General features: G+C 52.0%; 1 protein-coding gene across 1 annotated transcript in view; it reads right to left on the bottom strand.

Annotated features, from left to right (window-relative positions):
* Positions 1-17268, bottom strand: part of ACOXL (acyl-CoA oxidase like) — a 332334-nt gene that overhangs the window by 19687 nt on the left and 295379 nt on the right. The window contains 2 exon segments of the mRNA XM_027129018.1: positions 8762-8787; positions 8790-8831. Of these exon segments, the coding sequence (XP_026984819.1) occupies positions 8762-8787; positions 8790-8831 (68 nt within the window).

Genomic DNA, 17268 nt, shown 5'->3' with positions numbered 1-17268 from the left:
GGGGCCTGGCCCTGTTTTCTCCTCCCACTAACTCTAGTTCCCTAGGGTCAAATTTTGCTCTTATTTTCCTACAGATGGCTTTCACCAAATTCTTCCCATTTTTTAATTTGTCTCCAGTGGTTTCCTTGCTTACTTTCGGCCCTGTCTTCTAGAACAGCCTGAAATGAAATCTGCCCCTTGAGCTGTGCACAGAAGACATGGAGGGGACAGTGTTCAGGCAAGAACCTCTTGCACATGTCCCAGGACAGGCTTGCAGGACCAAGAATCCTCAGAGGGTGATGATCTCCACACTTGGGGAAGCGTGCTGCCGTGCTGAACACGGGATTTCTGCTCTCCAGCTGGTTCTCCACTTAGGTGTCGATTTAGATGCTTGACAAAGAAGTGTCAAGGACAGAGCAGGTGTCACGTTTCACATACTGCTCCATTCGTCCGTGCGGTCATATGCTCCTCTTAGGTAATCAGGAACGTGTAGAGTTTGCACATGATGGCGCTTCGCCTGGAAAGCCATTGGTCCATTTCCCCTGTGAGGAGAGCTTTGTGGAGGAGGTGGGCAAAGTACAGAATGTCAGACAGCGAAGCATGCCCTCTTGCTGCAGTACAGGAAATCCTTCTGCCCTTCTCCTAATCCCCTACCCCTTGCCTCACTCTCTATCTCTGGCCCCTGGTCTGGAGACTGTGCTCACAGAACAATTCTAGGGCAGCTGTTAGCTGATGATGGCTTCTGCTGCATTCCCTCTCAGAGATACCCGACACTGACATTAATCTCTGGAAGTTAGGGTAGCCTTCCAAGCCAATGCTGGAATTTCAAGATAGCTATAGTACACTGGGGAAACGTGCATGGCCAACAAGAATGGAAGCTTCTGGAGACCTCTCCCCTAAAGAGGCAGCTGTCTAGGTCCCCTACTGTGGCAGCCAGCTTGCAAGACATGCATCAGTGCACCCGAAACACTCTATAATTGGAAAACTCAGAACACAACTTCTCACACGGAACCCACCAGTAAGCACGGTGGAACCCACACAGTTGGTTAAATTTAATTTCCTGCAGAAACTTAGCACAAATGCCAGCTCCTCTGGCAAGTCTTTTCTAAACCCATGCTGAGTTGGGCACCCCAGCTGAGTGCTTTGTTAGCGCCCCCAATTTCCCCCGTCTCAGCATGTAACCCACTCCAACGTGCTCGCTTGTTGGGGTCTCATCTATTAGTCAGGGAATTGAGGGTGAGGGTCTTATTGATATTAGCACCTCCAGTGATTGGCACATAATAGCCACTCACAGATGTTTCTGAAGAGGGGTTGTGGTAGGTATGTGAAGACAGTCAACAAAATAACCCTTCTGTTGACCTATCAGGGAGCCTGAAATTCCAACCATTGGATATTTATTTCTTTGAGTTAAAAAGTTACTCCTATGCACCAAAGATTCCTTTCCAAAATTAAAGTTTCATCAGGAGAGATAACTGTCATTGAGATTTGGGTTGGGGGTGGTTTGAGATGAGCCCTGCAGAGCCTTGGCATGAGCTTGAACTTGTGGGGAGAGAACCAGGAATGAAGGGAAGCAGGCATTCCAGGGCCTCAATGGCACAGAGATACAGGAATGAGGGAAAACCATTTATGGCTGTAACACTACGTCTGAAATTTGATTTCTTTGTCACTTGTAGCTCTTTTCCCTTATTAAATATATATATTCTAAAAAACCCGAAATATAGTGTTCAAACGAACCAGGTACTAGATAAACATCACCTGGCCCGTAACGGGTCCTCAGTGAATATTGTAGAACAGCTGCCTTGGAACACTGTCAGCCACATGCTCGCTTCTTTCTGTGTGGCTCTGGCTCGCAAGGAGCAGAGAAGGTAGCGGGAAAAGAACAGGGGGAAAGGATGGGGTTTCACCACCGCAGACCCCGCTACCCTTAATGATCTGGGCTCCGGGAAGTCGGAGCAGGGACTGACACTATTCGTGATGGACTGGGTTTGGAAATGCACTCAGGCCCCAGGTAGGAACGCTTTGCTTCTGTGTGGGAAGCCTGAGCCCATGACTGGCTGCAGACGCCTGAGCAGGGGCTGCAGGCACGCGTGGTGCACACACAGGATGTTTGCTCCTGCTTCCTGCCCTGGGGCCCAGGACACTCTCAAAGGCAAGGGGCCACGATGGGGTCCTCGGGTAGGAAAAGGGCCGCCGACAGAAAGGAGGACATCACGGTTTTCCCCGCGCTCAGTGGGAAGTGCTTGCAATTAACTTTTGGCCGCTGGGTTTGGTGCTTAAACCAGCTGCTACCTACACATGTTGAGAAAAGAAAGAAAGAGCAGTTAGAATGCAGGAAAAAGGGAAAAACCCCATCTCGCCCACTTGACAGGCTCCAACTGTCTCTGCCAGCCGCTTGTGAGGTGGGGACAGTCCCCTGCAGACGCCCTGCCCCTATGCTGGGGTTGCCGTGGTGAGCGCCGCGTCGGGGCTGGGGGAGCAGAGGCCTTCTCTAACGCACAAAGACAGACAAAGGCCCTGCAAGGATGCGTGGGCCATTCCCCAAACGGAACGCTGCTCCCTGGGCCGAGTCACACGGAGAGAGTGAGGCGGGTGAGGCAGACTGGGGGAGAAGCCAAGCAGAAAGAACCTTTGTGACAGTGACAACTTAAGGAACACTAGATAAGCAGCTTGCTGGGGTGTTTCTAAACCTTCGAGGGGAGGTGAATCACTGCAGCGGTCATGTGGAAAATCCCCTTTCTCCTCAAGGCTCTGCCGGGGTCCCATGTTAAGGTAAAGTCATCATTTTCTTGTGAAAACCCTCCTTCCTAACAGACCAGGATTCCACCAGGCTAGGAGAAAAGGCTCGTTTCTGGGAAGAAGTTGTATTTTGTAAACCTGGGGGACTGAAGGGTTGGGCCATGTCGCTCGCTCAGGGACTTTGAGTTTCAGGAAAGACTCATGTGTCTGATTTCCTAGAACATCATTAGACAGAGAAAAAGCTCCAGCTAGCCAGACCACAGTGGTGAGGGGATGTGTGGGAGGGAGGCTTGGCGTCCTGCCCTCCGTATCTGCCCAGTTTCCCCTGTGCATCTGGGGGCAGTGTGAACACTTGGCGGTTGGTAAGAAATGCTAAGGAAGCTTCCAGCAGCACTCCAGCCTCCGGTCAGTGGAGCCTTCCTGGGGAATCGCCTCTGTAGGTTTTCTTGATCTGGGCCCCAGCACCCTGCAACTGTGCCATCCACTCCGATGGGCCCCTGAGCGTGCCAGCTGGACAGACAGCAGGTACTCAAACTGGACAGACAGCAGGTACTGCCCTGCTTGTGTCCTCAGACCAAGGTATCATCCACTTCGCTCCAGACGGTCTGCCCTTCTGCCAATCAAATGGAGAATGGCCATCACTGCTGCTGCTGGTGTGACAGCCCTGCCGAAGGTCTGCGATCTGGGGAGGACAGGTTCAAGTGGTTCTATTTGTTCTTGAGCAGGCAGCTTGGCTCTTGTTACCATTTTCTATAGCCGACGTGGTGTGATATGGGATCTCACCTACAGAAAAGCCGACCTTGAACTTTACACGGTACCTCCAGCCAGAGCACTTGGGCAGAGTGGCCAAGCCAGGACCGCGCTGGGGGCTGCAGTGTGGGGAACATTCCAGGCACTCGCTCGGTATCCCTGGAGTGGAAAAGCCTTGCTCTGAGCCAACCCTCCAGTTATAGCAGGTCAGCAGAAGCTCCTTCAACTAGCTCTTGTGCCCTGGCCTGGGGGGGAGCAGCACGGATCAGGAATGGCCACTTTCCCCAGAACATCCTACTTGCTTTTCCAAGGAAGGGAGGGAGACCCAGCAGGTGACAACCTCAGGATGTTTTTGTCCCAGTGAGGGTCCTTGCTGGGCTGCTGTCTCACACCCAAACTGGAAAGACTGCTGCCAGTTGTGTAAGAAACTCCCCAGAGGACAGACTGAGGAACTGTGATCATCTCTATTTGATTTAGAAAATGATGGTCCGAATGCAGATTGGCACCAAGGGGCCTGTCTTATGACTACTTTCTATCACTGAAAAGAGGGCACAATTTTTAAGAGGAGACAATCCTGGGAGGCAGGCAGGGAACAGCCGGACCGAACACCAAGTTTGAGAGGCAAGGTAGAGCCATTTGACTGAGGAAGGGATTTTGGCCTTGACTCAAAACTAGGCTAACCAGATGCCTGCGTTTGCCTGGGACGGTCATGGTTTATGCCTGTCACGCAAGCTTAATTTTTAATGGTGCCCCTTTCACTCTCAAAAAGCCAAGAAGTCCAGGTTTCTGGACTTCTGTCATCTCCCTATTTCAAAGGATAGAGAGACTTAGGGCTGGAAACTTATCCAGGGAGAGACACGTAGGACATGGGGCTCTGAGAAGGTTCATTTGGCTAAGCCCGAAGGAGAGAGACAAGCAGTTGGAAGACCAGGCTGGTTCATTCTCAAGCACGTTTAGAATCGCAGGCTTGTTGGCAATGTCCAGTCACAGGTTCACAGAGTGCAGGTGCTGGATGGGTCTCCGGAGTAATCTAATTCTCTTCCTCTTTTGCCAGAAGAGGACACTGGGCTAAAAGAGGTCAAAGTGACCTGCCCAAGGTCACACGCTGGATCCTGGCAGAGTGGAGATCAGACTTGCCGCCAGTGGACCAAGCCCAGGTGCTCTGCTCTGGAACAGAGGAAAGGGGTGACTCTGAAAGATGCTGCCAGGGGCACAGATGCACTGGCTCTGGAGTGGCAGTCCCAGGACAGAGTCATGGACTGTCCCATGGCTCCGAGGCTGAGGAGGGAGGACAGAGACCGTAGACAGGTGGGGTTCAGACCTGCTGAGTGAGCTGGGACGTGGAGCTGGAGCTTAGGTGAGATCCAGAGCCACAGTGGAGTGGAGGGCAGAGCAGAGGCATAAGCGGGCTCTCCAGGGTAGTGACAGCAAGGACCGAAGAGATGAATTGGCAAGCAGAACTAAGAACGAGGGAAGGAATAGGTAAGTATGGGGACGGAAAGTGAACGGGGTCATAAGTCATTTATGGAATCTAAATCTTTTCTGTGGTTCAAATCATAGTGAAATCTCCCTGAGAGGCAAACCCTAATGACAGCTGTCCTACCTCTTGGCATCTTTCCCCTTAGCAGGGCCACAGTGGTGGGAAAATCCTAAGTCATCAACAGCCTCGACCTCTGCTTGGTATTTGGGGAAACTGAGTCACAGAGAAGCCAGCTCCCTCCTGCCTTACGGTAGTCTCAGCACATAGGGTGTGATTCACAGCAAGCCACGAGCGTGATTCCACACGCCAGCCACAGCAGTGCACCTGAGGCTTCGTCAGTCTTACCTCCCGAGCAGCTCTGGCCGAGGTGGTGGATTTTCTGTGAATCTGATCATCTGGGAGGAGTCCAGGAAGAAGCCCAGCCTGAGGGTCCAGGGGCTTTGTGGTCACAGTTCTACTGCCCGACAACTAGCAGTGCCGTGGCAGAGGGCCATATCTTCTCCCTGTCCTACTCTTCCTGGTTGTCACATGAAGGCTCTGGCCTCTGCCATCTCCAAAACCTCACACTCTGGCTTTGTTTTTCCAGGGGTGTCGGACGTTGGCTCGACTGCTGTGTGCTCGTCTTTTGCATCTTCCCTGCAGTCTGTGTCTAGAGCACGCTCACAGGTCATGAAATATCTGTCCTTAAGTCTCAATTATCTGGGACAGTATAGGGATGCAATGGTATGCATGCAAAATATTGTTTTTTAAAACATCATATTCAACACCAATCTGCATTTTTTTTTTTTTTTTTTTTTTTGCCTGCAACAACTGTTCACTCAACAAGGTGGAGTTAAATACTTAAGTTAGCTGCAGAGAATCTAGGAAGTGAATAGCTCACTCGAGTAAACATAAACTTGACCACAGGCTGACTGTAGTCAGAACGATCTACTGTCACCCTGAGCAAGTTCTTCCACAGAACAATCTACAAAAATCCTGCATACCACTGTCACGCCCACATGATGCTCTCTGATATGTGACATTAAAAAACCTCAATCTCCTGAGAAAAAAATCATAAAATAGTTTCAGTATATATGAACTGAGCACACGTTTTTGTTCAGTGAAACTTCTTTGATGATGCCAGTTCAAATATCTGCAGATATTGAGAAAACACCCACAGACATCACCCTCGGTTGCAATAGTCACACAGTCTGCAGAGACCAACAGGGAAGATGTAAAATACTGAATGTCACTGGACATCATTCCAGGACACCATGGGCTATCTGAACCCTCTCCCACTCCCAACTGTTAGTTTCTTCTTCTTCTTCTTCTTTATTTTAATTTATTTTTGGGTGCATTGGGTCTTCATTGCTGCACGTGGGCTTTCTCTAGTTGCGGTGAGCAGGGGCTACTCTTTGCTGCAGTGCATGGGCTTCTCATTAGAGTGGCTTCTCTTGTTGCAGAGCATGGGCTCTAGGTGTGCGGGTTTCAGTAGTTGTGGCACGTGGACTCAGTAGTTGTGGCTCACGGGCTGTAGAGCGCAGGCTCAGTAGTTGTGGCACACGGACTTAGTTGCTCCGTGGCATGTGGGATCTTCCCGGCCCAGGGCTCAAACCCATGTCCCCTGCATTGGCAGGCAGATTCTTAACCACTGTGCCACCAGGGTAGCCTCTTCTTTTTTTAAATTTATATTTATTGGAGTATAGTTGAATTATAATGTTGTATTAGTTTCAGGGGTACAACAAAGTGAATCAGTTATACCTATACACATATCCAGTCTTTTTTAGATTCTTTTTCCATATAGGTCATTATAGAGCATTCAACTGTTGGTTTCTAACCAAATGTTCCCAAGAAGCCAGCCTGGGGGCAATGTGTGCATGGCAGGCGGGTGAGAAAGTAAGAGAAGGAAGAGGCTTTGGGTGGCATCTCTTTCTACCCTCTCCCTATGGATATGAAGAGAGCGGCTGTGGTATCTGCAGTCGTGGAGGCCATAGGGACAGCTAGGAGCGGGCCTGGAGGTCTGCTCTCCTGGCACCAGGCTCTGTGCTCTGCCCTCTCTACCCCAGGCTGCCTCTGAGATGCCCAGGTAATTTCCATGCAGGGTTCACCAGCAGGACCAACAACACATAGGAGTTGGTTCAGCCCACAGAGGCATGGAGAAGGGAACACGGTGGAGAGACGAACAGGAGGAGAGAAGCAAGAAGGAGGAGACGACAGCAGAAAACGCTGGACAGAATAGGAAGAAACGGCCAAAGGCACTGCGTCCTCATCACCTTGACTAGCGACTGGAGTAAAGAGGTGAGTGTCTGGGGGCCAAGAGCTACTCCGAGATCACAGTGCCACTGCCTGTATCTGGAAGGGAAGGTCCTGGGGGAATGGCCCTCAGGTGGGGAACTGAGAGCTTAGGGTGGACAACCTCAAAGTACCAAGTAAAGTTTCTGTGCCTGAATGGGTGCCACTGAAAGTCAGTGTATTGGAAGAGCCGGGACCCTGGTGGACCACGTTTCCCGGGCAAACCCCATGTTTGGTATCAGCACTTCTGTATTATAAAATCAACATCACTGAAAGCTTTAAAAAAAGACAGACTGAAAATATCACATCTTAGGCAAATGAGTTGAAAATCCCTTCTAGTGACGCCCTATATTTTCCACCCATTTCTAAAGTCAGAGAACACCTGGTATGGTATTTAGGTAAAGAAATGCAATTCCTGGTACACGCGGTTTCCTGACAGTACAGAACTGAAATGACGTCACGGAAATGCAGATGCCTCTAGGTCAGTCTGAGGACAGTTTCTAGGTGAAAACATGAGTCTCACCCATTGGTGGAAAAGCGTGTCTGCACTTTTATGATCTGCTGGTACCTACTGCTTTCTGCCTTCAAAGACTAAGTTTTAATTAAATGCAGGCAGGCTGCTGGACAGGCTTTTCCACACTTTGGGCTCACCTAGATGTACAACTGCAATGTAGGTTAGCCCGCACCTGTGCTCCTTCGTCATTTGGAAGGAAAGAAAACGATGGTCACCAAGAATAAAAGAAGTCTGTCTCCCACTCAAGGGTGAGGAAGCTATGACATAAGATGCCCCTTCCAGTGGCTCACAGGAACAGACTCATTTGTGAGGCTCTCCCCACGGCGACGAAAGATGTGGCAGACACAGAACGTATGGGATCCTTTGTCTTAATTAAAAAGTATGGTGAGAGTCAGAGAATTTGGCCAAGTCTCATAAATCTGCTCAGAGAATCAAGGCTCTGTCAGATAAGCTTAAATAGAACCAACTGAGCCCTTTGGAGAATTGAACAGATTCCCCGCTAGTGGTTGACACCCACTTTCCTGTCACTTTGCTGCACTCCGAGGACGGCGGCTGTGCTCATTAACCAGCAGCCCTCCTACCCACCGATGGCAAGTTTATCCCCAAGGAGCACAAAATTCAGGGATGATAAATTTACTCTGGCTCGTAAAAGTGAATCCCTCCTCAGGGCAATAAAAATGCTGTGAGCCTTTAAGGCAATCAGCGCTTTGTGTGATAACGTACGTTTTTTTTTTTTTTAATCTGAAGTTAATATTTATTTATTTTACATCTTTATTGGAGTATAATTGCTTCACAATGGTGTGTTAGTTTATGCTTTATAACAAAGTGAATCAGTTATACATATACATATGTTCCCATATCTCCTCCCTCTTGCATCTCCCTCCCTGCCACCCTCCCTATCCCACCCCTCCAGGCGGTCACAAAGCACCGAGCTGATCTCCCTGACAAAGCGAGAGAGAGGCATGGACATATATACACTACCAAACGTAAGGTAGATAGCTAGTGGGAAGCAGCCGCATAGCACAACGTACCTTTTTTAACAAAGCCTGGTCCTCTTTTCAGGACAGCTCCTCCCGGGCAGGGAGAACTGCTCTAAAGTCACTGGAAAGGAAGAAAGAGAAAGTGAATGGCATCCCTTTGGACCCTTTGGACCCTGTTTGGAGGAGGACATCGTGGTGATAACAGATAGAGGTGGCATGCTACAGTCTTTCCTTGGTGATAGGTTCAAGGTGGACAGAGCCCGCCCCGGGGAGGTGGGAGCAGGGCCAGCGTAGTCACTTCACCCTTGTCAGCCGGGATGATTACATCAGAGTAAACGGCCGTGACCATCAGCAAAGCTCCATCCTAAAATGGTACAAACGAGCTTATTTCTAGTCACATATAGTCAGAAATACAGTCCCAGATGTATTACAGAAAACAAAGTTATGGTTACCGGGGGCTGGGGGCGGGGAGGGGAAGGGGGAGGGATACATTGGGAGATTGGGATGGACATATACACACTGCTGTATATAAAACAGATAACTAATAAGAACCTACGGTATAGCACAGGGAACTCTTCTCAACACTCTGTAATGACCTATATGGGAAGAGAATCTAAAAAAGAGTGGATATATGTATATGGATAACTGATTCACTTTGCTGTACACCTGAAACTAGCACAACATTGTAAATCATCTATACTCCAATAAAAAAAATTAATTAATAAAATTTTAAAAATAAAAAATACACCGCCGGGAGGTCCTGGGTTCAGCCACCATACAGCCTGTCCCCCATGACCACACTGTTCATTTCCTGTGACCACCGTCTAGAGGACTCCACCTGCCTTTGTAAATCTGGCGGTGCTACATTTTCTCTCTCAAGTCTCCATCGTGATTCCCACGGTGTTAAGTCTTCTCTGGGTGTGAATGACGAGGGCCCAGTGTCGACTCAAGCTAACCCAACAAGTCCCCCAAATATTTCAAGTCGCATTTCCCCCACCATCTTTCTCCAACAGGACGGTGGAGAGAAACCAAGAAGGTCTGCAAAGAGATTAATGATCCACTTTTATTGGCCATGAAAGCTCTAGTAATATTAACTGAGACAATTTACACAAATTATACTCCCCTTCTCTATGCTGGTGGCCCAGCTCTCACTCAAGGCCCATTCGCGAGAGCACCCTTTTCAGTGTAAATAAGCACAAAACCACAACTGCGTCCCATGCGTGCTGCTTTGACTGTATTGTTTCATTCTCGAAAATGCTCCCATGATTCCCTGCCACCCTCAGATTTAAATCCGCTTCTTTCGACAGGCATTAATTCTTTAACTGAGTGACCCCGTGTAGATGAGCCTCTTATTTCCAGACTCAAAGTTGCATTCACTCTTTACCTGTCGTCACCCTTCACTGCTGTCTGCTGGGCAGTCTCACCTCCTGCCTTTGAGTGCAGCATAGCTCAACCACCCATCCAACGACTCAAAGCCACTGGCCATCCCCTGGGTCCAGCCCATCTTCCACAATGGAATATTACTCAGCCATAAAAAGAATGAAATAATGCCATTTGCAGCAACATGCATGGACCTGGAGATTATCATACTAAGTGAAGTAAGTCAGACACAGAAAGAGAAATAGCATATGATATCGCTTATATGCAGAATCTTAAAAAAAATGATACAAATGAACTTATTTACAAAACAGAAGTAGACTCACAGACTTAAGAGAATGAAGTCACGGTTACCGGGGGAAAGGTGGTAGGGGAAGGATAGATTGGGAGTTCGGGATTGACATGTACACACTGCTAGATTTAAAATAAATAACCAACAAGGAGCTACTGTAAAAAATAAAAAATAACCTCCCCCCACCGCCAAAAAAAGAATCCGCACTCGGTGTTCTTTAGATAATCTTTTAGAAGGTGGCTATTTTATTTGGTAGAGGTTTCTGCTGTGACGTGGCATCTTCCTCTGCACAGGCCGCGGACATCTAGACACTTTCTCCCGGGCTCCTCGGAGGGCCGCTAGATTCTCACCCTCCCCTCTCCCCGCCCTGGGGTGGCCCCGCGTCCATGCATCCAGCTGCCCGTGCGCTGGACTCCACTGTGACACCTTTACTTGTTCACGAGACGTGGCACCCAGGAGAGCAGCTGCTCCCTGAAATTCTGTATTGATACATCTAAGCGAAACCAGTTGAGCTCCACGCCCAGGCATCCCTTTCCTGACTTTTCCCATTTCAGTGGGAGGGACTGTCATCCACCAGCCTCCAGGCCCAGGAGGGTCTTGATTTTCCCTCCTGTTGCCAGGCCTGCGGACTCTCCTTGCCCCTCAAAGGCACCCCTTCCCCTTGGCACAGCTGCCGCTCTGATGCCTGCAGAGCGCTTCTAACTTGCTCCCCAACCCTGAGGCCCAGCCCTCCTCTCCTGCCACCATAGGAAGCCTGGCACTGCCCTCTGGCTTCTCGTCTCCTCCACCATCTTATCGTCTCCTCCACCATCTTAGCCCCTCTGCCCTGGGCAAGACGTCCTCTCCAACGGTTCCTCACCATCTTCAAACCACAGCTTGGCCCTCGGCCCACGTGACCCTCTCCCTCTCTACTCCCAATCTGCTCAGAGAACACCTTCTGCCAGGCCCAGTGGATGGAGGGGTCAGCTGCACAGGCCTGGAGTCAGATGGACCTGACTCACATCCTCAACGGTGCTGCCGCCACCAGCCTCCTCAGACAACAGATGAGTCACACACTGACTGAGCCTCAATTTCCTCACCAGCCACATGTGGAGAGGGTGCCGGCCTCCTGGCGTCGGTGTGAGGACTAATGCAGAGGCTGGATGTCAGTGCCCAGTGCCGGGGGGCGCGGCACCCAATTCTCTGCACCTCTAAGGAGTTTTGTCTAATTTTTCCCCATCACACTGATTTATTCCCGTTTGATGCACTGGCGTGACATGTTACACGCTGGGTTCTTTTTGAGTCTTGCTTTGGTTTTTAGGTACACTTGCTGCCGTATCTCAGGAGGGAAGCTCCGGGCTCCAGAAGACAGCCTGGGTCTCAGCCTGCTTGTTCTATGCCCGTCCTGCCCAACAGGCCTCAAGTCATGACCCAGTTTTTGAAACTGGACTGGAGTGCACTTGTGGGAACACAGGACCCCACGGGTGGAGCTTCCCCTTAACCGGCCCGCTGCGTTTCATGAATCGATCACCTCTCACTCCTTTGACACAAACGATAAAAGCCAACCTTGACAACTGCAGGTCAGACAAGCAGGGCTCACCAATTCCCTGGTTGTTTCCCCTCGCCTCAGAGCCAGGGTGACAGATGCTCTCGTGCCCAAGGCGGGTTTCTCCCCCACCTCCCTCTGCTCTGATTTCTACCGAGTCCTGAAAGAGGAAGGAAGGGCAGAAATGTGGCTCACAGCTCTTGGGGCCCAGGTCTGGGGCCCACTGACAACCCCAGGGGAGCAGTATCACAGGGGTGACACTTCACTCTCCTCTCCCTCCTCCTGCCTCAACTTTTAAATAGGAAAATAACCCTCAAAATGAAAGCAGTTGTGGTATGTACTTTCCTCTCCCTTTGTTGCTGATTCAGGGAGCTGCCTGCCTAATGAGAAAAGAAAGGATGCTGCAGCCAGACCAGCGCCCACAGAACACGGGTCGCACTGGGGCGCGCTCTTCCTTAAGAGACTCGGGAGGGAATCATCTTCTTGATTCCACGTTTCAATTGTTGTAACTGCTCTTAAGTGTCCCAGTGCCATTTATTTCCGTAGGGGCTGCAGAGGCTCCCACCTGTCTGAGTATAGTCAAGCCCTCCTTGGTTCAGCCTGTCCACCCTGTGCGACAAAAAGATCAGCCTGACAATAGAGGAAGAACAATAGATTTTTAGGTAACATACTCGTTAGCTTTGAGGTTGGGGAGGGAGGTGAGAGGGATGCATAGAAAAAATGACCTGATTGAAGCAAAAAACAAAACAAAAAAAAGTGGTAGTTCGGGAGAAAAAAAATTATAGGCCAGCATGAAACACATATGCCTCCCCTTCGATGAGCTGGTGGATAAATTATGTACAACAGCCAAACCCCTGCAGCCGTTTCTGAAAGGCAGACGGGATTTTGCAACACGAGGGATACCCTAAAACTCAAAGAAATGCTCGTGTCTAGGATGCTATCATGATGACGTGTTGATACAAATAATAGGGGAAAGTAAGATGAACCAAATGCACAATGCCATTATCCTTTTTGAAATATGGCTGGTGAGACTGGGCACAATCGTTAAGTTCGCAGGCACAGCTGGCCTCGACATATTACAGAACGGGTTGTATTTCTCAGGAATCCTGTCTCAGAATATTCTTTCAGCTTTTCTCTCAATCCCTATGACAGGGCTCTGGGAACCAGGGGTCCTGCCCCAGTTATCAAGCTTTAGAGAGCCCTGCTCTGGCATTCCTCTGTCCACAGCCTTCCCCACGGGGTAATGGGGGAGCGCCCGCCTGGATCCCGCATCCCACTTCTCCAGCCCGAGTAGCTTGAGCTTCTCTCCTGGGAATGCTCTCCTCCTGGTGTGTGCACCCTGGACCCATGGGGTGGCCAAGGGGAAACTGTTGGGAGGGGTGTAGACAGACCTTGGGTGTCTAGGCTGGAGCTGTGGATGGGAAAGAGGGAGGTGGGGAAAGGGGGATGTTTTTCCCCAGGCTGCAGAGTTCACAAAACTTCCAGGAGTCTGAGAATTCTAGATTCCCACCTGGCCTTCTGGATGAATAAAGCTACATGTGCCACGGCGGGAGGACAGAGTATCTTTTCTTCACTGCTTTGTAATCTTGTCTGGTACCCTCACTGTGGGTCCCACACACAGTGCAGGCTCAGGCTAGAGAATAATGACCCGGTAGAAAACACAGGCTCACCCAAGCCTTTTCAAAGCCAGGCCCCCCATCCATCCCTGGAAAGAGGAAACTCAGTCCCAGCTGAGTCTCCAAAATGGCAGGAAAGTGTGGCTCTCAAGTACCTACAGTGAAGATGAGGAAGCCAGCCTCCACGTTGGGGCAGCAGAAATGGGGAGGCTGACACCTGCCCCTAAACAGAAGGTTCTACTGGAGGAGTGCGAGCTGAGCACGTGCACACTGGGCACGCCAGGGTGTGGCGCTGTGCCCAGGAGCAGGGTCCTCCCTTGCCGAGGCCTCCCTGGCCCCGGAGGCGGGCGTCCCACCTGGCTGGCTTAGGCCTGCCTCTCCCTGGGAGCCCCAAGGGCCAGGCTCCCCTGATGCCCATGCACAAGGTGGAAGACTGCCGTGGCTGTCCCTCAGCGGTCCCCTCTCACCTGCGAGTGACAGCCATGCTCGCGACACCCTTTGCCGAACTATCTGTCACTCCAGGCTTCTGAAGTCCCCCTCCCACCTCTTCTTCACAACATAACAGGGAAATGTTGAGAGAGAGAGAGAGGGCTGCGTCTTTGCAGAAAGAACTCCAGCTCTGTGTTCAGCATCAGCACAGAGAGGGAACAGGGGCTTTTAACTCCTTGCCAGCCAACAGGTGTAGCAGTTCCGGCCTCCTGCCCATTGAGATGGGCTGAAAGGGCGTGGAGCCGACCCTTGGGAGCCTCTGTGCCAGGAAAGGGTCCTGGCTCCCCTCTCCCTCCACACTCCCACCCTCCCACCTGCTCTGTCCTTGTTGCTGGCCCTGCAGCGCTTGCCTGTTCCTCCCTCAGCTCACGGGACCCGTTCCAGAGAGCAGGCAGGGCATGCGGGGCATATACCACACTCCCCTCCTCTGTGACCACGAGCATGACAGGTGCTCCGAGGTGCCTCTTCCCCAGGCACGCAGGCTCCAGTTCCCTGTAACTAAGCCTCAGTGCACTTTCTGCCTGAGTCCTGGGACCTCAGCACTTCCAAAGGATGGAGACGGGGCCCTCTGCTCCTCCAGTGCAACCCCACCTGCCAGCATCTCACTGCAGATCTGTCCTCTCACTTGCTGGCCACACTCACTGGTTTTGGGCTCCGCTCCCCACCCATCCCCACCCTGGGCCTCTGTCTCCAATGCAGCATGGCCCCTGGGCCAGGAAAATTCCCCTCAAGGGAGCCTGGGTCAGAGGGTGCCTCTGCAGCCCAGCCCCTCCACTGGCGTCCTACTGTCTACCCGGCAAAGGCCAAGCTCTGCAGTGCAGCGCTCAGCGCACCCAGCCCTCCCAGCCCACGCTTCCAGGCTCGTCGTCTCAGTACTCTTCCTGGCCTCTCCCCCAAAAGCCTCCCTTCTGGTGGGAGAGGGGCACTGGCATCCCCTGGACAAGCTTTTCGCTTCATCACCTTCATCTTTGCCCACACCGTAGCCTCCTCCTGGAATGCACTGCCACACTTCCAACTTTGGGATCCTATTCACACTTCAAGACCCAGCACCAAGGGACCCTCTGTGAAGCCACCTTGGAGTCCTGCGCCATCTGCCAACTACTGGTACCCCTCCCAGGCTCGGCGGCATCCACTTGCATGAGGGTGCGGTGTTCACATCTTACTCCTTCTCCTACTGCTAGCCCAAAGTCTCCAAGTAGGAGGCACTGCCAACTTTGTAAGCAAATGAACTACACTTCTGTCCACTCCTTTGAAATCTGTAAGAACTCTGCCCACACAGGGGGAGAGCATGGACCAGCAGAGCCTGCACTGCTAGAGGCACGTAAAAGGCCAGTTTGGCCAGCCCCTGGGATGGGAAGAGTAACAGGGTCTCACTGACGTCTGGGAAGCCTGGATCTAGTCTGAGCTGTGGGAATGAGACGCGGATAAACGGCGGCCAAGTTCTAGATGTGGGCAGTTCCTGTGAGGAGGGGCAGCCGTGTGAGGGGCCGAGCCCTGCCTGCAGTGTCTGGACCTCGGGAGGGAGGCTGTATCCCTCTCCCCATGCCTGCAGCATCACACGCCCATTCGATCTTCCTTCCCATGAAGCTGGTTGCAAAGGAGATCCATCTGTGGTCTTCAGCTCGGGCCAGGCTTGATGTCACGAGAGGGAGCTCACTCATCACGGATTCTCTGGGAAGAGTCCTTTCAGCCCAGAGCAAGCGTGCCCATTCACTTGGGAAGCCATGAGGGCCTAGCTCAGCTGGACTCCTGTCTCTGGAACCCACAGTCTTCCCGTACGCAGAAAGCTGCCCGCCCTCAGATGCACGGGGTGTCCTCTCGCTTATTCGATGTGGTCCCTGTCTCACCTTGACCAAGGAATGCTTCCTGGGGTCTGGTCCAGACCAGGAGGCAGAGCGAGAGGCAGCCATCGGTGGTGGCCACATCACCCGATCTTCTCCCTGGCAGACAGCCTTTCCCGTGGGAGCGTCCCAACCACTGGCAGATCCCTCGCAACTGCCGGGAAGCACAAGTCTGACAGTGACGCTCGGCTGGAGGTCACGCCCCTCCCTGCCCCTGATCCACCAAGAGAGCAGGAGTTGACGGAGTTTGGAAAACCAAGATCTGTGGACTCCAGGAGGGTCACGGACAGGACAGCCGTGAGCCACTGCCCAGGGCCCGGCACCCACTCCGATGTTCCATTTTGAGGGGTTCTCCTCTCAATTTAACATGATGCTTCTGCTCAGGACTGGGGTGTCTCTGTGGCTCCCAGTCCTCTCTGCCTTTCCCCTGTCTCAGCGTCTCACTTACATGCTCCAGGCCCCGCTCGTGCCCCAGGTCCAAGTGCAATCTCATCCCGTCCGGTCACCCGGTGCGAGAGCCAACCCCTCCCTCGTCAGCCTCCGCGTTCCCTCCTACCTCACCCTTCACGTCTGATCACTCTCAAGGTCCCATAGATTCCTTCCCTGTAACATCTCCGGAACCCCACCCTCGGCCCCAGTCCTGCCGCCATTGCTTCTGAGTTCCTTTCCGCCCAGCTTCCTCCTGGACAGCCTCGCCCAGCCTCCCTGGTCACGATTCCCCTCCACACCACAGATAGAGGCCTCTCCCTAACGCCCCAAGCAGGCCATGCCTTCCCCTGCTCTCAATCTCTCCCAGACCCCCACTGACTGTGGAGGTGGACAGTGAAAGCTCCCACACGTGGCCCACACGGACCCTGCAGGACCCCGACTCCCACCCTCTACGTTTGCCCTGCATCCTGGACGCACCACACCACAAACGCTTTCCCAAGTCACCCGTGCATTTCATGCCTCCCATTTTGCCCTTCCTTCTGCTTGTGATGTGCTTGCCACCTACATACTAAAGGTAAATCTTGCCCATCCACCAAAAATCAAGGTCTCGGGGCTTCCCTGGTGGCACAGTGGTTAAGAATCCACCTGCCAATGCAGGGGACATGGGTTCGAGCCCTGGTCCGGGAAGATCCCACATGCCGCGGAGCAACTAAGCCCGTGCGCCACAACTACTGAGCCCAAGTGCTACAACTACTGAAGCCCGCGCACCGAGAGCCCATCCTTTGCAACAGGAGAAGTCACCGCGATGAGAAGTCTGCGCACCGCAACCAACAGTAGCCTGCGCTCGCCACAAGTAGAGAAAGCCCACGTGCAGCAACGGAGACCCCGTGCAGCCAAAAGTAAATAAATTTTCTTTTAAGTATATCTAAAAATATCCAGGTCTCAAGCACTGATCGCCTCACCTGGGACTTTGTGGGGAGCCACATGAA

The sequence above is a fragment of the Aethalodelphis obliquidens genome, unplaced genomic scaffold (assembly GCF_003676395.1).
Source record: "Aethalodelphis obliquidens isolate GAN/ISIS:26980383/991018 unplaced genomic scaffold, ASM367639v1 scaffold35, whole genome shotgun sequence".
Classification (NCBI taxonomy): domain Eukaryota; kingdom Metazoa; phylum Chordata; class Mammalia; order Artiodactyla; family Delphinidae; genus Aethalodelphis; species Aethalodelphis obliquidens.
Note: the sequence above shows the minus strand (reverse complement) of the source record. Positions and strands in the feature narration are given on the sequence as shown.